We start from the raw sequence: 27,361 nt of genomic DNA on the forward strand, positions 1-27,361 counted from the left end.
CCCCTTTCTTAACTATGTTATCCCAGAGGCACTATCACCATCACTGATGGGCTCGGCCTTGGCCAGCGGTGGGTCTGTCTTGCAGCCGGCTGGCGTTGGCTCCATTGGACACAGGGGAAGCTTCTGGCAGCTTCTCACAGAAGCCACCCCTGTAGCTCCCCCCACTATCAAAACATTGCCACGCAAACCCAATACAAAAGCTAACAACAGAGGTAACTTTTGGTAGGAGAACTGAGCATGGACTGCATGTGTGAAGGGGAGGCTGTAGCCAGATATTACTGAAAAAGGCCTCCACAACACAAGGAAATTAAAAACCTTCTATGCATGTTTGGGTCATTCCATAGAAGCAGATAGAAACCTTTATCTCATTTTTATAGCACCTTAGGACATTAGGTCTGTGACACTGTGAGGAAATGTTATAGGTTTTCGAGTACTTTCAGACTTGTGACTGAGACGTGTAAGACAATTATAGTATCACAGAATCACAGAATTGTTTAGGTTGGAAAAGACCTTTAAGATCATCAAGTCCAACCATTAACCTAGCACTACCAAGTCCACCACTAAACCAATTTAGGGTAGAGTCATAATTTCATGTTTCCTGGCTTGGTGACTGGGTTATTTTTTAATGAAAGTAAAAACTAGGAATCATTAAGGTTGGAAAGGATCTCCAAGATCATCAGTCCAACCATCAACCCAACACCACCATGCCCACTAAACCATGTCCCAAAGTGCCACATCTACCCGTTTTTTGAACACTTCCAGGGATGGTCACTCCACCACCTCTATGGGCAGCCTCTTCCAATGATTGACTACCCTTTCTGTGAAGAAATTTTTCCTAATATCCAATCTAAACTTCCCCTGATGCAGCTTGAGGCCATTTCCTCTTGTGCTATCGCTAACTACTTGGGAGAAGAGACCAACACCCACCTCACTACAACCTCTTTTCAGGTAGTTGGAGAGAGAGAGATAAGGTCTCCCCTCAGCCTCCTCTTCTCCAGACTAAACAACCCCAGTTCCCTCAGCCGCTTCTCATCAGGCCTGTGCTCCAGACCCTTCACCAGCTTCGTTGCCCCTCTCTGGACACGCTCCAGCACCTCAATGTCCTTCTTGTACTGAGGGGCCCAAAACTGGACACAGTATTCCAGGTGCAGCCTCACCAGTGCAATGACCGACAACAGCACAGGATTTGATGAGTGAGTGTCCTCCAGTCATAAATGAAGGTTGATTTGCTAGAACAAGGAATAGTTTCACCTAGAAGGGATGATTAAGGGACTGCAGCCCTGTGCTCCCACTAATACTCTTCCCTGAGGCATTCAAGCTGCAGAGTACATGATGTGGAAGTAGCTGCATGACTGCAGCACGGCTGGATGTGGCTCTCTCCTGTCCCTATGACACTTCAAGCAGCAGAAAGCTTGTTAGTTCAGTGCAGGACTCCGAATGAGCAGTGCTCTGTTTTAGGCCATGAAAAATATAACTGGAATAGTTAGCAACCTTCCTGCTAGCTGTAAACAAATCAGTTCACAGAAGTATGTTTCTGTTGCTTTCAAAATCATGATATGTTGCTGTTATAAATGCGAGTAAGAGAACTCTTTTGCTTTGATAAATTTTTTAGTCTCATTTCAGCTGCTGTAATTCACTTTAAAACCACTATAAGCCTTTGCAAAATTTTTGGTTTGAGGCTGTACATTCTGATAAAACATTTGCCGATTGCTGGCATCAATAAACTAATTTATTCACAGAAACAATTTTTATTATGGAAGTTATGTGAACTCCCACTGTAGTTTCAAAATCTGGAGAGTTCTGGGATGGATGTATATATTCAAAGAAGCCATAAATGCACAGTTTTTTCATCATGATTGTGTATAGCTCAGTTCCAAAGTTGGAAGGAATCCTGTATGCACGTATTGATACACACATATATATGTAGGTATACTTCTAATGACATAATGAAACACAGATGCTTTTTTTCAGCTTGAGCAAGCTGAACTAGAAAACATTGCAGACATAGAAAGCTAGTCACCTCACACCTCACACCACACACCTGCCCTACCAAATGTTTACACAGTTACATAACTTAAATATGTAATATCCTATATATCCTGTGACTATAATTTAAGTCACAAATGAAAAATTTTAAATATACTTAAAATATCATTAAAATTGGAAACCCAAATACTGTGTCTACAGGACTCTGAGCAAGTAGCTGTTTTCCTCCCCTCACCTCTTTTACTTCTCTCTGACCTCAGTGCTAACTAGTCCACGCTGACAACTGTTTTCCTTGCACAAAGATGCTGGCTGTATTCATCAGGACATTGTCTCTGTGCTCATAATCCCACTGCAAAGATGCTGCTTTTTCCTCTGGAGTGGGAGTACCCCATTCCTTTCTGCTCACCTCAGCACTCACTGCACTGTAGCCTTGCCACACCCATGTTTCTTCACATAAAATTGTACCATCTCAGCTCTGTGAAAAAAACACTACAAATATTTCAGGGGGAAAAAAAAAAAAAAAAAGAAACCAAGAATGACAACAGTCAGATCAAAGAACGCTCTTGATTTCACTAAATCTGCTCAGCGATTGCTGCCACCTCTCTGTGCCACCTCATCCCTAATGCAGGACTTTTGAGATGGGAGGTTGACCCACTCAGACCCTGACTTCTCACTCAGTTTGCCAAAAAAGGTGCCAGTCTAAAATTGTTTGGGTGTGAAAAGTTTTTGAAACAGAGATTAAAAATCTGTTGGTAGCATAGCCCTCAGTTTGGGCAAAATTAATGCTGAGAACAACAGAAATGAAGGGCCAGAAGCAAAAATACAAAATGTGTATACAAAAGAGCGTATTTGATTGTAAAACTAATTTGAACATGTAATTGTCACAGTTGTGCATCAAATCAGATACCCTGCAAGGAGTTCACTTTGGTATTTGAATGAACAAATTATATTCAATGCATGCACAGATTAGGTACACAATGCAAGAGCCAACCTTTACATTCTTGGTTTTACAAAACTCAGACCCATAATAGTGAAGGAAAATACAGTGACCTTTGTTTTCTAAAATCAGTGCTACAAGTTTAGTACCACATTTCAGTTCAGGAACACCTGGAGGTAATTTTGCAAAGTAGCCCTAATAACAGTTATGAAGGATTTAGAGGGCACATAACAATTAACCTCCAAACAAATGTTACCCTTAAGTCCTTTTGCAAAGCTTTTAAAATTTGCCAATTACTGATGTTATCTATGGAGAAGTAAATTGTTGAGGTTGCCTAATATTCTCCCTTAGTTGCAGATGTGCTGCACTTCGCTTCTTTTTGCGTTCAATGCCACTCAAAGCTAGTTCCAAGAAACATGATTAAAGTCTTTAGACAAGGACAAAGGATTTATACTTGTAGTATCTAATTGACCATTATTTAAAGAAAGAATAATGGGTAGTTGGTCTAGAGAAAAACTCAGTGAGGCATTTAAATTAGTCTTCCTATAAAAAAGCTTAAAGGCTTTACATGCTGTCTTGACAGTAGGCTCTGGAGGGACAGGCTCTTGCCCAGAGGGTGCAGCAGTCTGCAGGACATTGTCTGATGTGGACACATTCTGACTGCAAAGCAACTCCTTTCTGCATAAAGCAAATGGCTGTGAGGACAGAGCAAGGCTTATGATTTTACTATAAATTATCCCCTTCGGTGTTTCTTTGCCATGAAATGGATTGCAATGTAATTACTGAACTATTTTCTACATTGCAAATGGACAGCAGGTATTGCAATGTGTTCTCCTCTTCCCTGCATGGAGTATTAGGTATATTTGCTACAGAAAACTTTGATTTTTCCCTGTTAAATGGTGTTATTGCAGACTGGTCAGACCCACTCTTTGAGACTACAAAACACAAGGACACATGAAAGAAATGAAGGAAAACATGAGCACATTTGCATCTTCTCTTTCTCACTTGCAATGGAGTTGGGGAAGGACATGGGTCAGGGCACAGCGTGGTGCCATCTTGAGGCCATGAATCTTTTGGAAAATGTCTTTAGGGAGCTGCCCTGGGCTAATTCTAAGAAGGGACAACTTCACTCTGCAAAGGCATTATTTGTCATTGGGACATTTTCCAGGTACATTTCCCTTGGATCTAAAATGGTATTTTCTCTCTTAGGACAGATGAAGCTTTCGTGCACCAGCCCATTCCCATGCTTGTAGCCCCATTTATCACTCCCTAACTCAGCTTCACTCTCTTGGCTCCAGAAAGCATTTGTTTGCATTGTCCTGATCTCTATGGCTACAAAAGGTCAAAGTGCCCTTGGATTTACTGCTACTACTGCTACCATATTGACCAGAGGCCCTATGCTGAATCTTTAGGCACGCCCGGGTTTGCCAGAGAACAAAACTGCAGGTAAGGATCAATTTTTCCTACTGGCTGTGGCCATCGAGGTTAGTTCAACAGCTCACCTTTCTTGGTCCTCCCTTTTATCCTGAAAAACTATTGGTTTATTATTTACCAAATGATAACGGCAAAATTCCTTGAAGGTTATTTTACTACTACCTTCAATCTAAATAAAAGCAACTTTTCCTTATCTCCCTGACCCCACTGCAGGCTTGTCTTCAGTAGACTTGTCACACAGCACACCGAAAGCAGAAGATGATCTTGCCTACTTCAACGCACTTCATCTTAAAAACCTTTCAAAACTCTTGAAATGCCTGAGATTTGGCACAACAGGTCTGTTACTGGCAATGGCAATAAATTCTGAATCTAAACAGTGTACATTCAGATAAAATCAATCTCATCATTCAAAGCCAGAAGGAAGTTCTATGGAAGTCAGAGAAGGGTGTGGCTTAATCCAGCAACGTTGGGAACATTCAGTTCTGTCTTTATTGTGCCTCCTGGTCCTGAGCTGAACTCGGGGGGACCAAACCACAATAATGCGTAACCACGTGAGACTTTCTGGTTCTAGGTCAACATCACTTCCATGCCCATATTCCCTGCTAAATGTAGCAAGACTTTAGAGCTTCCAAATTTCCATAAAGATGGAGAGCTAACATTGTCCAAATACACGTTCCATGCTGCTACACCTTTTTTTTTATGCAGCATAGCTCCAGGTATTTTTGCTGATGTATTTGTGCTCTGACCATCCAGGCATAAACCCGCCATATTACTGCACCAGTGTGGTGCTTGGGAGGACCAGCCAGCTCAAACTCAGTGTCAACCTAATAAGACAACAGCTCAGCTGGTCCGCATTCAGACAGCCCAGAACACAACCAGATTAAGCACCAGGTACCTGCAGAAAACTGCAGACAGACTGCAATATCAGAGCTCCGCTGGTTCAAGTGATGCACTGCAGCTCTGTGCCAGGGTTTCCTTTTTTTCTGGGCAGGGAGTAAGTGACAGTACCCTGACTGCATCATATATTAGCAGATTACATCCTCCTTTAGACCTGTTCAGTTACTTTTATAAGTGTACATATCTAAGAGGAAAGAGAGCAAAAAGTCTGTTATTTTCTCCTGTCTATGAAGGAATACATAGAACTGGGAAGGTTTCTGTGCCCCTTTTGAACTGTGATGCACCTCTTGGCTCCCCTGCAAACTCATGTCGGTTAAGTCCACAATCTTGCCTGAAATAATAATTTCTACTTATGCAAAGAAAAAGCCAGTGAGCTCAAGAAATATTTATTAAGAGTCCAAAGACAGTAAACAGGGCAACCCACTTAATAAATAAAAACTGAAAAAAACCCTATATCCTGCAGTCCTCTATTTAAGCAACCCATGTGGCAGAAATCAAAGACAAGTCACACAGTTCTTTAGCCAGAAGGTAGGACACAGTTATAATTTACTTAGTGAGAAACAGTTCTGGGAAAAGTGCAGCTGATGGAAAAAAACCCCAAACCAACACAATGAACAACCTAATAACACTTTCTCCCCCCCTCTTTTTGTTAGCATGCCAATTGTTACATTAAACACTATTCACAACTAGGTGTCAGAACTAAAACACATAGTACGCAATTAAGCAAAACACTTGTTTTGGGTACCTATTTAAAGAAATTTTTTTTTTCTGCTAACCAGAAAGCACATGGTGTTTGGTGGTGAGAGACTCTTCTCAAAAAACCCCCAAAAATAAACCACAAAAATATGTGCACAAACATATATATATATGGATATATAAAGATCTCTACAATATGTCCATTACATATGTAAAAATATATTTTTTAAGAATATAGGAATGTTATTGGGATGGGGTAGTTTACACTATTCTTCTAAAATTCTTCTTCTAACCTTCTAAAATTAAGGCCATACAATGTCCTTCTTCAAACTACTGAAAATGCATTATTTTAGTGTCTTCCCTGACAGGAAAGATTAAAAAATTGTTACTCCTGTAATTATCACTGCTTCTAGACTCCCAACTGGACTTGTTACAACATTTGTTTGTCTTTTTCTTTCCTTGTGGGTAGTAGTTAAAGAAAGCAATAATTATCAAAAAACACCAACAATACCCTAGCATTAGAAAGAGAAAAGGCTTATTTCATTTTGTGGCTGTGGAGAACACTCGTCTTACACCGTTCTGTACACTTTTCACACAGGCGGTCAAAGAACAAGGTTCCCACCCTATCTCCAGGACTCTTCTGTCCAGTGAAACTCAGCAACTAATTCAGACTGAAGGCTGCAATCTCTTCCCCCCAAGTGCAGACTTCCTTTCACACACAACATTTTTCTCCTCTTTTAAAAATTATTCCCACAAAGTATGGATAAAACCCTTCACTTTTGTAAAGAAACCTTCAGTCTTTTTATCATTATAGTTGGTGTACTGCAAGCATTAACTTAATCTCATGGATCTGCTAACTACTTTAAAGAAAGTTTTCCTGCCAGCATTTTCTGTGTGTTACCAAAGGCAAACTTCTAAACCTGTTGTTAGATCCTACTTCATGGTCATCATCCTCCTTGTCTGGCTTAACATGCTGCACAGAATTACAACATAACTGCAGCTGTTCCCAAGCCATTGTACTGAGAGTGGCAAAAACATGTAAGTTCTCAAGACTGATTTAAATAGTTATTGAGAAATGCACAAAAAGCACTGTTGCTTATCAAGGCAGGACAGAAATGAAGAGTATTTTTTGTAGTTAACATACTGGAAAGACTCAGTAGGGAAACAAGAGTAGGTCATAAATTAGTGTTGCTGGGAAGTAAGGTTATATTGTGAACAATATTGACAACAAATTTTGTTTTGGTTCACAGAGGTTGAGAATTTCAGGGCAGGTGTTATAGAAAACTATTTGCCTTAAATGATTTAGTAACATTTTATTTTAAAGCCAAAATACATTATTGTAACCATGTGATCTGATTTCCCACCATATGCAGATTAAAAAAACCTTATCTCTTTGAGGATGCTGTCTGGGTAACTTAAAGATGAGATTCCCAGTAATGAAGACAAACAGTAATAGAAAAAGGAAGTGAGGAATTACCTCTTCCACAGGTAACACTGCAGGCTGTCCAGTCTCTATACTGCCAAAAATACTCTGGCTCTCCAATCTCATTTTCATGACTTTCTTCTTTACGTACAGTATATTCATACTTGATTCCAGGGTTAGTTTCTTGAAAAAGTAGCTGAAAAAAGAGTGTGATTTATTTACTTACTTATAATTTTAATAATCTATTGGCCCAAAGCTTTCAAAGTGTGAAAACAGAAGAATCAACAAGGTTTAAATCAGCCCATTTTGGAGCCTAGTACCAGTTCAGAAAAGCAGACTGGCAAAACTTCCATTTGTGCACCAGCAGTGGCATACGTGTATCTTTCTAAGACACAGTTGTTTATCATGCACTTTTGCAAGCACGGGTGGGAGTAAGTGGGTCAGCATAATTGGTATCCTATTGACTGTAAGAAAACATAATGCAAAGTCCATCCAAGGCACTGCCAAATGTGCCAAATTAAGAGCTATTGCCTATCACTATTATAATTTCCCTACCCTTCTGAAATAGCTGTTACAAAACAACCCGTAGGTCAGAAAATTACAGACTTTATTCAGACACTGCTTTAAAATTATTTCTCAGTGTTTCTGGATTAAGAAGGAAAATTCCAACTGAGAAGAGCCACTCAAGCAATCTACCATTTGGTTGATGAGAGGGAGAAAAGAAAAACATCATCAAGCGATAAAAGACTTCAGCAATGAACTTCTATTCTTCCTCCTAATTGTTTCCTTGACCTTGTTACTAACAGTGAAGATTGAGAACCCATTAGATGTGCCTTCTCACCAGACATTCAAAGTGTGAAAGTGGCTCCCATCACACCTCTAATACTTATTTTAATTGCATGGTGGATACACAGGCAAACAAGCCAGGAAAGATACATTCAGAGAACAAAGGGGCAATTTAAAACTATTTTTGCACAAGTAACAGAAGCTGGTTACGTTTAAGTTAGAATCTACAAAGCAACATAAAAGAAACAAAAGGGAGCAACCTCAGTGGATGCTAAATGGATCCATTTCACTTACCATAAGCTATTAATTCATCTAATGTTGTATTTTCTTGCTCAGTGCAACCTGTCACTGCTGTCAGCCTTCCCTGGCTCTCACTGTTCACAGCCTGGCAGATCCCTTTTTGTGATAAATAGTTACTTTTCATTTGGGCCCAGTTCACACCACAGCCGCGTGTTGGTTTAAGCTGGCACAAGAGACAAGGAAGTCTGGGCAAACAAACGACTGACCAACTACAGGTCGCAGGATCCTTAATCTAGTGGCAGCACTGGATTATACGAGCCTTTGATAATCATCAGACTATGATACTGGACATCCATTTTCAGGCAGGATGAACAACCCTCTCAAGCAAGGTTTATTTCTCTCCAAATAGCTCAACTTATTTTTGTCAGACAACATGCTATTAGAGTGGTTTATATACAAATATATGTACTTTTCCAGCCTCAGTTTCAGGGCCCCAGCACATTCTGCTGCCATCCAAACCCAGCAGGTTCTGGTAGTGATCTCCTATTTACCTGAATCCATATTGATTCATTGGTGGGTCCTGGAGCAGTCAGATTTTCTAGATCCCCTGTTCTGTCATACTGAAATACTGTGCCTGCCACTTTGTATTCACCATTCCACTGGATGATAAAGCCTCCATTCAGGTAGTATTTTTCTGGGTCTTTGCTTCGCACAGCAAGGAAATTTCCTGCTTCTGCAACTTCCATGACTTTGATTCCCCTTGCACCTTTTGGAATTAGCCCAATATCAACATAACCTAAGAGACAAGAAAGGTTCATGGAGGTAAACAATAAAAATGTCATTGCATTTTATTTATGTATAAAATTATTAAAACACCAGCTTGAAAATATATATAAATGTGCTATCACAGAGCCTGTATTTCAGTTAGTTAATAGTGTGACTTTCCAAACCAGGTTTTCCAGTATCAGTTGGGGAATATAAATATGCATTGTGTTTAGGCAATGACAGTGGCACTTAGAAGGGATATGGAGGTGAATGATTTTCTGAGCTGCACCAGGGGAAATCTACTCCACAGATGAGCATCAACATCTCCGTAACCATACTCAAGGGCTCTGGCATACTGCAGTGTGAGTACCCTGGAGAAATGCCAGGGAGTCCCAGCAAGTCAACAGTCTGTTGTGGGAAAGGTCTTTTCAATTTGCAAATAACATTTTCATCTGTCACCAACGTACAGGCATGTACAGAATTCCATGTACCTTCTCTTAAGTCATTTAACTTCTCCATGACTGTTTCCCATAGATACCCTTGCTACAAAAAAAAAAGAATGTTATTCAAATGTCTCAAATTACTATGATCAGTTGAACACATTGTTACAAACGACTGATTTTCACAAGGAAGCTCAACAGCTCTTCTTATCTGTAAAAAGAGATTTTTGGTATGTGTGTTAAGAATGAACCCGGAGTATCTATTACAGAATATTTTTTTTGCACCACCCACAATACACGACACAAGACTCTGTGCTTCTTACCTTACAGGAAACTGCTATTGCTACTGAACTGTAAAATAGGAAGTTCACATAGAAATTTGAACACAAACTCAGCTTTCTTGCTATTGCTCCTGGCTGAGCTTTATAAATTAGATGGATGACAGCTCTACAAGCAGGTGCCCTGGGAGTGTGAGCTGCAGTTTGTGCTCGTTTACTTCAAGAATGGAACATACGTGGTTCCCCACCTCTCATCACACACTGCTGACATCAGGAATTAAATTCTGAGACTCACAACCCATTCACCTTTCTTGTGAAATAAGGTTATCACCTTTGATTACTAACTCACATGAGTGAGATAAACCACAATGGGCATACTAAGTGATCTTCAGTTTCAATGCTCTCCACTTACCAGGCGTAGTTATATGCTGTACAACAACCTGCTGTTATCAATGAGTGCCCCAAAGTCTTCAACATCAGAATTTTCTATGCAGCTCTTCTGTGGGGTGCTAAGTATTGGTTCTAATGTCATATGTTGCTTATGGTACAAAAAAGGATCTGTCTACTTCAGGCCTGTCCTAATTGCATTAATAATATATAATTACATATATATTTTTCCAGTGATTGAAGTTCAAGAGGGAGAGTGTTCTGGATGTCACCTTTTGCAAGTTTGCTAGACTGACTGGAAATCCAAACTTTTCAGTTCTTTCATAAGTGAAGGGAATAACAAAGTCTGGAGGATTGCTGAGTAACTTCTTTTATAGGAAACCAGTGGTCTAGGTCTACTATAAGTAACCAAGATCTAATGATTCTCTGAAATGTTCTATTCATTGAGTGCAGAGGAGACGTGTTATGAACATGGTGTGTGATCATGTAACTAAAGACTTGATTAGAAGGCATACTCAGAAGTGGGCCAAATTAACACAGCATGGAAAATCTTAATTGTGTCACATCCCGACAGCTCGGCTTTGCAACATTGGTGTCCTTTTTCAGTAGGTTTTTTTTCCCAGAGGTAATTAGAATAACATTTGTTCAAAACACAAAGTATAAAACCAATAAAACATAATTTTCTTCCTGTTGTAACATAAAAATCTGTATCCTCTCAAGTTTTTGCACAATTATTTTTGACTGAATCACCTGCTTTTGCTTATATACCTGATTTTCAGTAGATTGCAACTGTCTGGTGATAGATATTACCGTTTCGTTAAGGTATCATACTCCCTTCTCAGTGGCCGTCCCTTTTTTGACTAGCTAAATTACCTCCCGATTTCCCACAACCTCACACTAATTCCCAATGAACATTATCTGCTTTTGAAAGCAAAGCTAATCAGCAGCAAGCTTTTGAGTTTGTCACTCAACATAATAAATTTTTGTTTAAAAATGGTGTGGATGGTGTTTATATAATTGTTCCTGGTTATACGGTTTCATCTGATAAGGATCCAGAGATCGGAGATTCAGTAAGTCAAAATGTCAGCTGTCTAACCTACATGCTGTGCTCATTAAATCCTGGGGCATCCATATTGTGGGTGCTACCACACACCTGTGAAATGGCAGCTCTCAGATGCTATTAATCTTTCCCTTTTTAATTAAAATTAAATCTGTATGCTCCTAACACAGACAAGAGTACAACATGAATAAATTCATGCAACCCCTGTTGCAGGCACAGCTCTACCAGAACTGAAGAGCTTGTTTCTCTTTTCCCATTGCTATGAGAGAGGAGTAATTTCACTGAGGTGGTTAGCACAGTATTGCAGATCAGGTGATAATCAGATCTGGGTATTTCTCCTTATCAAGACAGCTCCCATCCTGCTCTCCAGTCTGTTGTATCTGTGAGCTTCTCTCTCTTAAAAATACGTATTCCTGAGGCATGATTTTCCTCTAAGCCAGGCTCTAGGCACTACCACAAGAATATTACATGGGAAATAGCACAGGCTCCCGGTGGCATATCGCGTTTGCAAGTCAAGGTATGGTTGCATACAGCCTTCCCATGGAACAGAGGGAGCACTGCAGTGTGTGATGGTAATGGCAGAAAAATTATAGTCCAGAGACAGTCTCCTAAGTGAGGATCCAGGAGAACTTCAGTCTCTCAGATCAATATTTGCATCATGGCTATGTCCAGACTCCATCTCAGGGCTAGGTTCAGGCACATACCAGGTCTCTGTCTGCACTTTGGTTGCATGGCAAGGCAACAGGGGTAGCAGGGAGGTGATGGCACGTTGATTCAGTTCCCAACAAGTTGGTCACGACATAACGAGACCAGGATCAACCTCCAGGTTAAACTAAGTACAGCCAGAGCTTCCTTGTTTGCCCACCACTTTGCTAAGATTCAGCCCTTCACAGGAGTGATATGCACCTAATCTTACCTTCTGACTGGCAGAGTAAGACATCTCCCCCCACTATTGTACAATCCCTCATTTCCTAATTTTCATAAATTTAAATGCATTGTCCCCTTGCTGCTGAAAGTTGGAAAACCCATTTCCTCCTACACACACAAAGGGGTGAAGACAGGACAATTGACAACCCATCCTTCTGACCACCACTTGTTTCCTAGCCACGCCTCCTTCCCAGGCAGATCCCTTTGACCCTCACAACCTCATTCCTTCTTTTTGTTATCCATTTACTCCACGCTCCCTGCACTTGCCACAGTCCTAAACCCCTGTCCCTTGTGCCTCAGTCCTTCTCCTACCCCAACGTTCCTCCTCATCCAGCAGCACAATTTATTCTCCTTCCAAACTTGCAAACATTCTGCTGTACACAGTAATAGTCCTTTGCAGTAATCACAACAACATGAATAAGAACAGAGATTTCCACTTTTAAATACTCTACCTCAAAATAAAAGCAAACTTCTTCTACCTTAACAACAGAAGAGCTTGTGACTTCTTTGCCCAGGCTGAGACCTTGCTTTTCAATGCCCTGCTCATGTTGAAACCTTTCTGCCATAGGAGTTCAGCTGAAGCAACTTCAATGATTTTCAAATGAACCTCTTGAAAACAAGGTGCAGACCAGGTACTTGCTAATATTAGTGTCAACAGCTGAGATGCTTTGTGCACATCGGACCTCTGATTCTTTTCCCTTATGAAACTAATGGAATCCATTACACAGATGATGCTGCCGTTCTTGCAGCTGTGTTGGGAGCCCCTGGATCACTATTCCCATTTTGCATCCACAGGAAAGACAAAGAATTTTGAAGAAAATCCAAGTAATAATACAGATTTTAAAACTTTTCTTTCTGAATATCCGGTGATAAGACTTCAGGTAAAACTCATCACCCTGCCCTGCAGTGAAAGGCTGAATTATTAAAACTCTTTCCTAGCATTTCATTAGTCTGACCTGGGAACTTAGTCCACCTGCAGACAGAATACACACTGCTGCAGCATCAGACCCAAGAAAGGCCCTGCTGGACTTAGGTTCTGAATAAAGCTTTAAATCAAAATATATTAGCTTTGGTTTTGTATTTCTCTGTGCCATTAAACATAGAAAAAACTCTTCAAATCTTCCTTGCCAGTGACTAGCAGCATGCTTTGGTCCAGTTTTGTTACCTATACTGAATTTATGAGCCTGAAGTCTTTATGTTTACATAAACTGTTCAGTAGCCACTCTGCCATAAATCTGTACTGCAAGACAGAACACCACAGTACCTGTCAGAGAAAAAAGAAGCCAGATACTGTGAACAAAACCATTTTCCTACTCTCAGTTTAACCCCTGTGAACATCAGTGAGATCCACACCTTGTCTTAAAAGCTGAAGAGCCCACCAACCTCTGCCTTTCCTGACACTTTTCCTTATGTTGTCTGCATGGGGTCAATGTCAGTAGAAGGGAAAGAATCTGCAGAATCAGTCCATTCATAACTGAATCTAAAGAAAGTGATGAAATAATTTTACTTAACACTCAGTATCCCTCAGCAGTATCTGTCACTGAGGCTTATTGAATCCTGGGGCAAGGAAAAAACTAGGTGGAGATAAAACACAAAATGAATTTAAATAAAGTAAGAGGCACTTATCCTCCCATGTGTTACAGTACTGGACCTTTTTAGTAAAACTGTTATTTGAAAATAAACTTCATATCATCTCCAGCCTTGGAAACCCCCCACACAGTCAAAGGCAGAGTGAATTTTAGAGTAGCAGAAGCAAAAGATTAGAGGCTGGAGGATTACTGTAGTATTGGAGGAGAGGGAGCTCTAGATTTTACTTTGTAAGTCTTGCACACATATACAACCTGCACTGCTGCATGGTTGCAGGTATCTTCATGGTTCACCTGTGGGATATGGAACAGAGGAAAGCAAATCCAAGTACACAGTACAGAAAGAACCCTGAAATATTTAAAGTGTTTTTCCCCTAAACTTTGGAAGGTCTTATTAAACCAGCTCTAAATTATTAACACAAATCATATTTGTACAAATCAGAATTATTTTATGGAAAAAACACCCAAACCCACAAACCCAAAAGCCAGCCAAAGTCACACTGTCACTGCAGTTTCTCCCTCCTCTACCAATTGTTGCTCTTGAGAGTTCTCATCTCTGCATCAGCCTCTTTCTTCAGCCTAAGTCTGCTCTAAGCACACTCTTCAGTGCCCCATCTTCTCACTTCTCCCCCTCCTGTCCTGGTTTCCTATTCAAAGCTGTTCATCCTGGCCGTCTCTTCCACCTTCAACTCACCACCATGGTTCTCATTCAGTTTTAGTCTCCCACTCCCTCTTTTAGACTCTCTGGCTCCCATTCATCCCACGCAAGGCAACTTGTAAGCCTGAATGGCTCAGTGCTGTCAGTGAAGAAAGGCTGAGTCCTCTGAGTGCTGATTCAGACCACCTTAACCCTTCAGGAAGTTACTTAAGCATCCCCTAGAAAATTTGAGAGTGACCAGAAGTGCAAAGTTCTTCATGGGGAAGAAGTGGCACATGGTCACCAGAGCCAATGGTATCAGATTTATGACACTTAGAAATGAATCCCCAAACCACTCACTCCAGCATTTTCTTGGTGCTTTACACTGTCTAGAGATCTGGTCCAGATTTTCCAAGGTGGTAAATTACATTCATTTTGTAAATGCACTTGCTATTTTGGGTTTTACTATTATCTGTGTAACTTGTGTAGGGCCTGTTGGTCTCTGACATAATTTTTATTAGACAAGGCGGACTTAAAAAGCACAGACCACAGATCTTTTCTGGCAGAAGCATGACTCACTGTGAAACATCCATTTACAATTTCCTACGCAGATCGATCACTCAGTTTGCAACGAGAAGCGCTCTATCCTTTTTATGTAGAGAAATTATTTCACCAACTGAAGAGTTTAAAAAAAGAACCCATTTTACCAAATCCTTCTCTTTGATTAAACATCATCTTCACTGTACGACAAGCAGAGCCGTCTCCCAGGCACACTCCACACTGGTCTTCAGTTGCGTTGGAATTTATCTCATAATCACAGCCAACAGTCTAGAAGAAAAAACAGTTTCAGAATAAATGTGGCCTCCACAATGAACTCAGAGCTCATGTATTGCTGCCTTCAATGTACTCTGCTCTTCTAAGAAGGGGGAGAATCAATTTTGTGGAAGAGCACATATGCTATATAAACAAACTACTAGTAGAGATTGTTATATCTAGGTCAAACTCACGTGTATTATTTGAAGGTGAAAAACAAACAAACAAGCAACAACCACCAGGATGTCATGAAACATACAGTAGTGACCAGTTACTTGAGATGGCCTCAGCATCTAGGATTGGCCAACGCATCTAGGATTTGTGTCTGCTTTCTTATGTCGTAGAAGCATCCATGGATTCCCACGAACACAATGCAGTAACAGAACTGAAATCTCTGTGTCAGTTTTTTGTGGCCGTCAGACAGTGCAGAACCTCTACTGCAGTCAAATGCCCTGGCAAGAGAAACTCCAGCAGGCATGAAGTTTTATACCCATGACAGCTGCTTCTCCAGCTTGCCAGCATGGGGGAATGGATCAAGATAAAGTTCTGGTAAAGAACTGATTTTCCAGTAACATGCCCGCTACAGGGAGAAAGTGAGAGAAAAATTCATTCATACTGAGTCAGGACAAAACTTCTTCCTTGACCAAACCAGAAATTCTGTGCACTAATGCCTTTAAACTTCAACAAAATCCTCATTTGTTTTTGGGGTGTTTCTTGCCTCTCTTTAAAGACTAGCAAGGTTGTAGAACACAACCTAATGTCCAACACTTAATGGTTGTTAATAGTATCTAAGATATCTGGAGGCCTGTTGTCCTGGTTTTGGCTGGGATACAGTTAATTTTCTTCCTAGTAGCTGGCATAGTGCTGTGTTTTGGATTTACAATGAGAATAATGTTGATAACACACTGATGCTTTAGTTGTGGCTGAGCAGTGCTTACACTAAGTCAAGGACTTTTCAGCTTCTCAAACTGCCCTGCCAGTGAGGAGGCTGGGGGTGCACAACAAGCTGGAAGGGGACACACCCAGGACAGCTGACCCAAACTGGCCAAAGGGATATTCCATACCATATGACATTATGCAGAGCAAAACAACCACAGGGAGTTGACTGGGGCAGGGCAGGACCACTGCTTGGGAACTGGCTGGGCATTGGTCAGTGGGTGGTGAGCAATTGCATTGTGCTTACCTTGTTTTGTATATTCTTTTGTCATTATTTTCCCTTCCTTTTCTGTCCTATTAAATTGTCTTGATCTCAACCCACAAATTTTACCTTTTTTCCTTTGTGTGGTGTTTAGCTGCCTGCTGGGTTAAACCACAACATGTGTGATTTAGATGAATAGCCTTAAGTCTGATGGTATGTAAAGGTTTTCTCAGCTGATTTTTCTCAAAATAAGCTTTCAGGTGCAATAACTGCCAAGTTCTCTAATACCCTCTTGATGTGTGAAAATCTGGGTATCCCCTTTTTCAATTCCGATCTTATTTTACCTTCAGTACACCAGCTACTGTAATCTTCTGTAAGCTTCTGACAGGAAAATCCATCTATTAAACTAATCTAAGTATAAAGGCTCCTGCATTCTCTGCTATTTTTCCATCATTTTCAGCTCAAGAAACACCTAAACTTTTCCTCCATGTGCCAGCGATTTAATGAACAGCTAGAGAAGCTGTAAAAAGGGAAGCAAGGAAAGGCCCCCAATTTACAAACAGTGTTAAACCCTGTCACTCGCGTTTTTACACAGGATTCAAAAAAGACTCATCCATCAGTTATCCAGCACCTTTGATATCTGCTCTGAAAAACAGTGGCTATGCCAAAAGGTTCTGCAGCAGCCTCAGCTTCTCTCTCCTTTCAGCAAAGGCTACTTTCAAAAAAGGGAAGGTTTTGTAATATCTTTCACACAGAGACATCTCAGCCACAAGCACCACGTTTATGAACAGTACAGAATGTTACAGAGATAAGCACACGTTAAGAAGGTAACTACATTTTTGCCTCCAAGCATGTAGCTTTTCAACCAAGGATGGATTTAATGAAGTATTCATTACTGTGATAAGTGCAGGATGTTTCTTTATCTTGCCAAGAGTTCAGATCTGACTCTTCACCTGCTATCTACAGATGCACTGCAATTTATATTTAACACTTCCTAAGAATTTAAAGAGGGAGGTGTGTAGCCATTTTCTTAAAGAGATACATTCTGTAGTATATTTACTGTTCTATCAGTACATTTGTTAATCATCTACAAACAGTTAGTAAAGTCATTGTTACCAGGTTTATTATTAGACCAGAGGAGTAACCAGCCTCTCTGGAGAGTCCCGAAAGTTGACGTTTATTTTCTATTCTATGCACATATTCACTATTAAACAGAAAGGTGGGGAAAATCTGGGAATGCAACCCTTGCACTTCATGTTTTGCTATTATAAAATATTATGAACGAGTGTTTTCGAGATTCTCTTTTGAACTTCTTAAAAAAATGACTTGTCTTCAAATTGTATCATTTTTGCCAAATTAGCATTTTCTGTGGAAAATGCATGTTCTTGAAAAGGTTTCTGTTCATCTTTATTTACTGCTCATGCTTCTTTAAGTGGTTGCACCCAGACATCATTATCTAGTTCAGGCTGCCAATCAGCATTTCAAAATTAACATCACTGAGCATATTTCCCTTGTGAGTATTGTGTAGTGTAAAAATCCCCAAACACTGAACAAATTAGTCCTGAACTACTGCACTGGCACTAGCAAATTGTGTCTGGTGGCAGCACCACAGTTTCATCACCTTCCTGCCTTTGGGGTGCCAATCAGTGTCTCTGCATGGGCCGTGCTCTGATCAGCTCAGGCAGAATCAGCTCAGATCTTTCCCAACTGGCTTTTAGCAACACACCCATGGCATCAAAATATGACATTGTTATGACATGAAGGGAATCCCTTTGTCCCTTCCAGTTATAACCACAGAAGCTTGTATTTTAGTTTGTATCTGATCAGACATCACAGTCTTAGTTATACATGCAGCAAGGTGGGGTGCAGGGATCCCCGAGAAGGAGGCACTGCACACAACTGTGGCAGGGCAGGCCATTTATTGTGTCACAGTAAATAAAGCCTTCATTTTATTCCCTACCTCTGGGGTGCTGCTGGTGGTGCAATGACCTTCATATCTGGCAATAGGGCCTCATCTTACAAGGCCATTAATGACCATCACAAGGTGTATATTCTCATGCGTCAGAACAAACAGCTCCAGCAGTCAGCCATTCTAAGTACATTTACATGAACTTTAACTTCCAGGCCATGTTTTACTTTCCCAGTCCAGTGAATATCACATTATTTTTGTCATCCATTAGATTCATTTCTAGATGCTTCCTCCTCTCTTTTACTTGCTTTCCTCATTCTTCTGATTCTTCTAGATACACAGTAGCCATATTTTCTAAAACTGTCTTAAATCATGTGCCTCAAATATCTGCCAAATTGCCTGTTAAAAGGGATCTGGAGACTAAATGCCAGTTATAAAACAAGAAAAAATCATCAGCAGTTAGGCTCTGGTTCTTTTGCACACATATGTCCTTGTGCACCCTCTGCCAGTGAAACATGCTGTGCTACAGCAACCACTGTGTGCCGTAGCATGTGCAGCACAAATTAGCATCCCTCCGTGCAGCCCTTTGCCATTGCCCCATTCACGAAGAGCCTTTTTGACACACCTGAGACTAGCTTTATTTCTGGTCCCAGCATGCAGTGTGGAGGCAGAAATAATGACCTGAATTGCCTGGCTGCATTATAGGAAGAAGAAACAATTTCTTTCCTGCTGCTCAGTGACTAAAGGGCAAACATCCAGAGATATTACGCTTTTGCCACTTCTGGAGGGAGAGACTTTTGTGTCAGATTGGTAGCAGGGGGCAGATACAAAAAGTCCTTGCTGTCACTGAAGGGTACGGCATGGATGTATTGCTTGAATATCAAAGTTACATGGATGCTACATTGCGCTTTTAAGCTCTTCCTTCCATTTGTCTCCCCTACTGGTCTCCAAATAAAGAAATCATATTCATGTCATGTTGGCCCGACATTGCCTTGAATGGGGAGGAACGTGTCCTGATGTGCCTATTTCTCTTATAATTTGACTAGGTGAGTCTGAATCAATGCCCTGTTGGGCTAGCAGTGGGAGGAGACTGAACCAGAGTGAGAGGTAGTAAAGCTACAACAAAAGATCTGAGATGTGTAATCCGCTTGTCAGCAAGAGAAAAAACACACTTTCCTCTTTCCTCCCTAGTACTATACAGATGCGTAATTCTCAAATACAGTGTTAGTCTCTCAACATAACAACCATGAATTACGACAGAGAACAGCTCACAGTTTTGCATGACTGAAGATCATTTAAGCCTATTAAAATTCTGTACAGGAGATTAATGCCTGTTAGGAACAGCAGAGATGCCAGGTCCTCCACCCTCGGTGTCTGCATCCTCTCAGTGTGTACACCTTGTAAGCCTTCACTTTTAGATGATGCCATGGCTTGTATTTGACCAAACCCCTCAGTCATGTACATATCACTGCTCCAACAAACATACCCTGGTGGCAGTATCTTTGCTTATTAACACTGGGGGAGCAACTGACTGCTCTAATAAGAATTAGGAGTGCACTTGTGATGTATAATTTAAAACACAGAAAGACAGAGTATGTGCTTTAAAGATCTTCTAAATAAAGGGGAAAAGTGACACTCAGAGGAAGTGTGGAGGAATATGGTTAAATAGCAAACTAGTCACCATATATCTTGATATATGCTATTATATATGCCAGGCCCTCAAACGAGTTAACAATTCTAGCTTGTCTTTGAATTGATGAGGCAAGTTCTAAAGGAATACCATACCAACACCTCATCAGTAAGGCTTCCTTCTGCACTGAGGCACAGGCAGCGCTTCCAAAAAATTAGGACCCATACATTGGGCAAATTGCAAGGGCCAAGTGAATCAGTGCTAGTGTCTGTCTGTACTTACTTCCCACTTGAAGATGCACATAATGGTTTTGCCAGGGCAGCTAGGAGAGCATCCAGTATACCTCAGGTAGCTAAAATGAGACATCTCAATCCACATTTAGCCATCAAGGTAAGACCAATTTCTCTGATTGCTCTGAACAAAACCATGGCAAACTGCAAAATCATATTGAAATCAGCTGAATTTAGGAGATTAAATTCTTGACTGAATCTGAGTCTATCTACCTTGTTTTGACATATCCACCAGCAAAACTCTGAACCCGGCTGTTAAAAAAGAGCTGCTCTGCACACCAAACACGTGAGCAATATGGACAGTGGATCTAATGTACAACATCTCACCATTTTAATTTTTTGCTCAATTTCAGACCTAAGTGAAGTGTTATTTTACTACTCAGAAAAAATGTGCTTTGTGAGATATAGTACTGCAAACCAGAATAGGGCTTTAACAGACATTGCCATTAATGTTTGTGAACTCTTTTTACACATCATTAGCAACACGTTGCTGTTAGACTACAAGAATGATGTACCAGACGAATTACATTAAATGCATTTCCAGATTTATTGAATGTAACCTGTAATGTATGTATTGTATTAACTAGCTGGACTAAAATACTAGTGAATTACACCAAGATACTTGAAAAAGCTTCTCCTCAAGTGTTATGCTGGGTACCTATTTCAGATAAATTTCAGAAATGTGAGCTATTTGGGTTACCTATTCAACATTTGGCCTCATTTATGGCAGTTGCATGATTACATTGTTCACTCCGTGATTCTGACTCCAATTGAATCTGTTTGTGAGAAGATGTGAAGCAGTTAGTCAACATGTGAAATGCTGACAAATCTGTCCTTATGACAGCACCAGTAACTTGGAGGAAATTTTTTGGAAAGGCTTTGAGTCCCCAGAACTATTAATGCTAAAGTATACCTCGTATCTACAAACTGCAATTAGAATTAGCTTTCCTTTCACCTCTGATCTATTGCTTCTGATTAAGTTGTGCTATTTCTAAAATAGGTATAAATTTGAACTGCCACAGGCAAGGTTCAACACAAAAAGCATATGGAAACTAAAATTAACCACGGCAATCCCAGTCCATTTGGGCTGGAAATCAGAAAATTAAAGTGTAACATCACAAAGACAACCTTCTGAGTTTAGCACTTGGCCTCTTCCAAATGAAGGTCGAAAGCACTGACATGGTATGCAACATTTACTACATGTTTCAATATGCTAAAGATGTGTTTCCACCTGACTCGAATTGCTCAAGGCCAGGTCAGGTCTTTCGCCATCATAGTTAAAATGCCAATCCTGGCTCTCAGCAAAGGCAAGCAGAATCTCTTCACTGTGAATTTGAGCAGGGTCTCGGTAACTCCCTTTCACAAACGCATGCCTGCAAGGGAAGCTTAAAACAAATCTTTTATTGCTGCTCTCTGATGCACCGGCACTCTACTAAAATAGAAAGTCTTCAGAGAGGGTATACCAATAACCTATTAAAAATGTGGAGTTTCCATTGCTAGAAATCTTTAAGAAAAAATGTGAAAAATGTCAAAAAAGGAACATGATTCTGCAAAGGGATGAAGCAGATGACTTCCTGAAGTCCCTTCTAGTTGCATTTTTATATGATTCAACAACTTAGGACATACAATCACAAGCACCCTATGGTAAGGTAATGTAGTTTCCACAAGACACGAAGTCCTGCTTTTGTTTCCAAAGATGTTAAAAGCACAAAAGGTATCAGGCTTCAAGGGGGTACAGAATGCAAATCCCCAGTTTGAAGAAATAAACTGTAGTTGTAAATACATACCCTACAACTAAAGTACTCATTTTATTTATGAGAAATTCACTCAAACCAATGCTAAGACTGTGAGTGTTACAGAATTTACAGAACACACCTTCAAATGCCACAAATACACACATCAACCTGGAAACCTAACATCAACATGCAGAATAAGCAGAGAACTTTATACCTGTTCTTCAATAAACAGAACATTATTGAACCATATACTCTGTGTTTGACCATTATCTCATTGTACAGCATTATTCAATTTACTACTGTAAACTAAAATAATTTTTACTGCCTTCAAGTGCAAATGTCTGATCCTATTACAAGTCAGTTCAGAACTGCTACATAATGTGTAATGTTAAACTGCATTTTCATAAAAAACACCACAGAGAGTGGTGACACCACTTACCACCCTAAAGCTACAATCTTTCGTGAAAACATCTCATCAGAAACAAACAGATTTTCTTAAACTGATGTTATAAAATAATGGAAGAAGAGAGGAGTTAAAAGGTAGCAAAAGTAATTAGTACTCAGTCTAATGGATTCATTAAAAAGGATGGAAACAACTTTTATGTCTACTTGGAGAAGCTGTTTCTATAAACTTATTTCCATGATCATAAAAATGTGATAAAATGGAGTACTTGGCCTCGATCGTCAAAAAAATTTGTTAAACATTTTCCCATAACTTTATAAAATAAAATTGTGGAGAAAGAAACATGCAAACATACCCAATACCTTACACATGCCATTAATACAGATATCTCGGCTGTGCCTTCCTTCAAAGCACGGAGTACCATCAGTGACTGCATCAAGCATCTTCTCTGAAAAATGGCCATCTATTGGGCGACAGTGGAGCTCACAGGGGTTTGCTGAAAGGCAAACAAAGATACTTTCTCAGAAAATACTTCAGTGGGACATTGAACTGTAATGCACAGGGAACAACAGTATGCTTTACTGCACCATCCACTCACTTTCCCTGGCATTTGCTGACAGAAACAGCCTAGTTAGAAGCAGTTAGCAGAGCCAGGGCCGTACTGCTAACAGAGTGACACAGGCCTGATAAATGCCACTTGTGGACTTCTAGGAAGCAGCCGGAGGCTGGTGCCCTCACGCCTCCACGCTCTCCATTGCTGGTGCGTTAAGAGCCAGCTGGCTGAGTCGAGCAGTAACAAGGCCATCAGTTGTGATAGAGAAAGGAATGGGAAACCAGCAAAACCAACTGTCATTAATGAGAGGAAAGGAAGAATCTAGGGGTGAGACTGCCAAAGACACTGACAAGCGACAGTTTTCTACCAGCTGATGACTGAGTGATTTCAGAGATAATTTGTAACTGCTCATCACTGCTGCCAGCCTCTCCCAGAGTGCAGTCAAACAGTTGCTTCTGATCTTCCGCATGTCAGTGGAGTGTCACATCACTGCTTATTTTCAGCTATCTGCTGGCACTTAATAAATTATTTCAAACACTGGACTTTTTTCCTGCTTGGCAACTTATGAAATGGGGATAATATTGGTGGGTCTGACAGACCCAGGCTGTTCTTGACTTGATGTGCACGGAAGCAACAGGGAAGCGAAAAGCTGTAGCAAAAGCAATCTGTGGGTCTGTGAAACAAGACTTTCTGCAATGGACCAGCGTTAGTCTATTCCATCCATGGGGTAAGAGCCAAACACACACTGCCCTGCCTCACAGACACTGGCCCTTGGGAATGGGAAATTTTGAAACTCAGGCTTCGGACAGTCAAAGGACACAAGTTTCATAAATAAGTTGTGTACATGGAAGATGAGTTAGAACTGAAACCAGGGTGAAAGCAAAGACAGATATAATCCCTGCCCTTATATCACTCCCTGGAAACCCTCCAGCAGAGCCAGAGCTATCTGACTGATAAAAAAACCATTCACTGTCATATCGATGAGGTACAGCAATGGAAGACCTGTCTTCTGGTTTTAGTCTATTCCAAAACCCCAGTCTAGCCAGGTGCTAAAGCTATTTGTTCATGCTCAGCAAGCTGAAATGCTTTGCTAAGCAAAGCAGTGGGCCTGAAAACCACCAGTCAGTAGGGCCTTCAAGGCACCATTATTGAACCATTATAATACAATCTCCCTGTGTGCTGCAGAGGTGCCTCTGCTGAGTGACAGTTTCATCCTGTGCATGACAGAGCTGACAAAAGCTGCTCCCGTGGTCTCAGAGGGATGCAGGGTAACTATACATCTTCTACATCCTGGCTAATTAATTTCTTTCTCTTCTTTCTCCCTCTTCCTCCCCTTCCTCCTTTGTTGACCTGGCTTGTGTCATACAAAGAACTGTATTTAAAATTAGAGGAATTTCTAGCAATGAGAGAAATTATGACTTTTGGTAATGCAAAGAAACTAAGTCATTTCTTACAAAAGGGTTTAATCTTTTGAAGGGGGAAATTGGCTTTCATTGCTCTGGTTTCTACAGCACCAACATATACACAGCACCACGCAGTGCACAAAAGTGACAGCAGCTCCTGCCCCCAAAGTGCTTGCAGCTCAAGGACTGAATCCTACACAGCCTGAGCTTTAAAACTATGAATCTCACTCACGTAAACAGATGTCTGCAGAACTGGCATCCAAAAAATAAAAAAAGGCATGCCAAAGGAAATCCAAAACCTTAATGAGGAGTTCTCTGTTTTCCTTTTTGTCAGTAGAGCTAAAATGGCCTCTTAGCAATGACGTGCTTGTGGCTTCTCAAACAAAGATGCCTTTCTAAAGGGCAACAGAGTGATTAGAGGCAGAGGACATACATGGACCAAGGTTATAAAACTGGTGGAATTCAAGGTGATACGAGTCATGTTCAAGAATATCAATGGAGATGAAGCTACAAAAGAGTTTCAGGAAAGAACATAAAGTTTGTGATCTTAATCAGCCCTCAGCTCCTCTGTGAAAACTGCCAGCCATAACATCCATCAGTTGTTCTGATAAGAGCTGTCATGATAAGCAATACAAGTAATTTTACTTCTATCTGCAGAAATCTTTTTCTGGCCACGTGGCTAATTTGATTACTTTAGTACTCTAAATTGTGTTTCAACCTTGCTTACCTTCTCAATGCACCATTTTTTAAACAGAAAGCACAATACACTTATGGAAAGGAGAACCCCAGAATTCCAGCTAGTCTGTTACCTGCTCAGAATTGATCCTGACGGATACAGACTTTGCATAAAGCTATTTCAAATTTTACATTGTTCATAATGAAACATACAGAGCAGCAGTGTGATATCTGTGCCTCCTCCCTAGCTGTGTGTTGACATAACAAGCAAGATGGTATCCAATTTAATTTCAGAAATCACTGAGCAAGAAAAAGCAGGCAGTGTTGACTGCTGACATACTCCTGCCATTACTCTGATGCTGTAGTCTATAACTCAGAAGTTGTTTGTGGAGAAAGGTAACTCACTAAGCCAAAATAAGAAGTAAAAATAAGTGACAAGCAAACTTTCAGACTTGCAAATGTTAATGATTCAAAGAACGGTTTTCCAGGCATGAAAGCCTTCCTGATTTTCCTAATTGTAGTAACTGATCTAAAATTAGATCCTACCTGTACCTACAGATTTTGTATTGCTTTTCTTCTGATCAGTTTTCTACTGAGCCCCACTGGAAATGAGACGATATTGCTCCCTCCCCACAAACTCAACCCTATCCAACATTTATACTCCTGCAAGTTATTTTGATATTTCATCTGCACAGAAGGTTGGTTAGGGCACCACTGAGGAAATTATCCTAGAACTGTAGTAGCCATTCATTTTTTAAAATTATTTACTTATCTATCGTTATTATTTTTTTACAGCTAAGCTCAGGGACATGACAAAAGATCAGGGCTCCATTATTCTAGGACTGTAAACAAACCATACCAGAATCAGTCACTTTCCTCAAAAAGTCTGACATTTTAAACACGAAACAGATACAGATGTAAAAAGTACTTTTATCTCCTATTTTCAGATAGAGAATTGACACACAAGGAAAATAAATACATTTTCCGAAATGATGGAAGAACTTGAAAACAAAGACTGGCATTGAATTCAGGTTTTCTAAATCTTATTTCAGTCCTGAAAATCTAAATAGACTAAACTGAGATCAATATGAGCACTAGGGTTGCTCAGAAAAAAATCATTAAAGCAGCTAGTTTAGTTTCAGTTACTTCAGCAAATTTGATTAATTCATGATGAGATTTTAACAAAAAGCCTGTCATCTTAGTAACCTTCAGGCCAAAACATACAGAAATCCTTGCAATCCAGCATATGAATGAAATAGTAGATTCAATATGTGAACACTCAGTAATGACCATGCTCACACAATCCTTGTTCAGAAAAAGCACACTGAATTCCCATTTAAACAGAGCTGATTTCTGCCTGGGTAAAGCCTACAGGGTTTTACCCATCCTTCTACACCAAAGTAGGATCAAAGCCACTTAGACTGCTCCTGCTTAGATTGTATTTATATCTACAATGATAATATTAATTTCTCAAACCTCTTAGGTAACCTGCTCTAATGTTCAACCAACCATATGGCAATGAAGATTTCTTAATGTGTAATCTAAAGTTCCCTCATGCTGTTTTGGCTGTTTCTGCTTGTCCTATCTTTTATGGACATGAAGAACTGCTGGATCCAGCTGTCTCTCGGGATTCCTATACTGCTTGAGTGGAGGGGATGGGTTGCAGTATGAAGTACAGTGACAGAAAACTTGATGCCAAACCCCAGTTTGAAAGCAGAAGAGCAACATTCAAACTGAGCTGATGATAAGACCACAGGGTCCTGCTTTTCAGAGTCAGTTAACAAGAGCACAGAACTGCTTGGATCTCGACAGCTTCTTCCAGACCTGAGCACAACACTGCACGGAGCCATGCAGTCTGGCTAGCCTGTATCTCTACTGGCTCAGGAATATGCATGCTATATAACATCAGTAACTCTCTTCAAGTATTTGGCATTTAAGTAACTCCATCTTCTTTTTTACAGAGCAAAACTTGCTTTTCTCAACCTTTCCCATAAACTATGTTTTTCAAATCATTTGACTTCCATGTTACCCTCCTGTAAACCTCCTCCAGCTTGGCTGCATCCTTCTGGCAGTGTGTTGCTCCTAGCTGGACATAAGATTTTAGCTGAGGTGCCACTAACACTCAGCTGCCTAGAAAAAATACATCCTGTTTTTCACCTGTAATGCCAATATCCTGAACCAAGATTATACTGCTGATTTGAATAGGGACAAGATCAATCCTCTAATACATAGGAGAAACCTAGATGTAATGAGATCCCAAGTCACAGAGCTCCGTAAGCGCCCAGCGACTTATTTGTAACCCGAATGGGACTGAGGAAGGAAGCCAGCCAAA

At 40.4% G+C, this 27,361-nt stretch overlaps 1 protein-coding gene across 1 annotated transcript in view; it reads right to left on the reverse strand.

The window, feature by feature from the left end:
- Positions 1-27,361, reverse strand: part of ADAMTS12 (ADAM metallopeptidase with thrombospondin type 1 motif 12) — a 172,328-nt gene that overhangs the window by 34,645 nt on the left and 110,322 nt on the right. The window contains exons 13-16 of the mRNA XM_075726476.1: positions 22,761-22,894; positions 15,187-15,307; positions 8,951-9,195; positions 7,428-7,569 (exon numbers count right to left, since the gene is read on the reverse strand). Coding sequence (XP_075582591.1) covers positions 7,428-7,569; positions 8,951-9,195; positions 15,187-15,307; positions 22,761-22,894 — 642 coding nt within the window. The remainder of the gene's footprint in view (positions 1-7,427; positions 7,570-8,950; positions 9,196-15,186; positions 15,308-22,760; positions 22,895-27,361) is intronic.

Source organism: Pelecanus crispus, chromosome Z (genome assembly GCF_030463565.1).
Source record: "Pelecanus crispus isolate bPelCri1 chromosome Z, bPelCri1.pri, whole genome shotgun sequence".
Classification (NCBI taxonomy): Eukaryota; Metazoa; Chordata; class Aves; order Pelecaniformes; family Pelecanidae; genus Pelecanus; species Pelecanus crispus.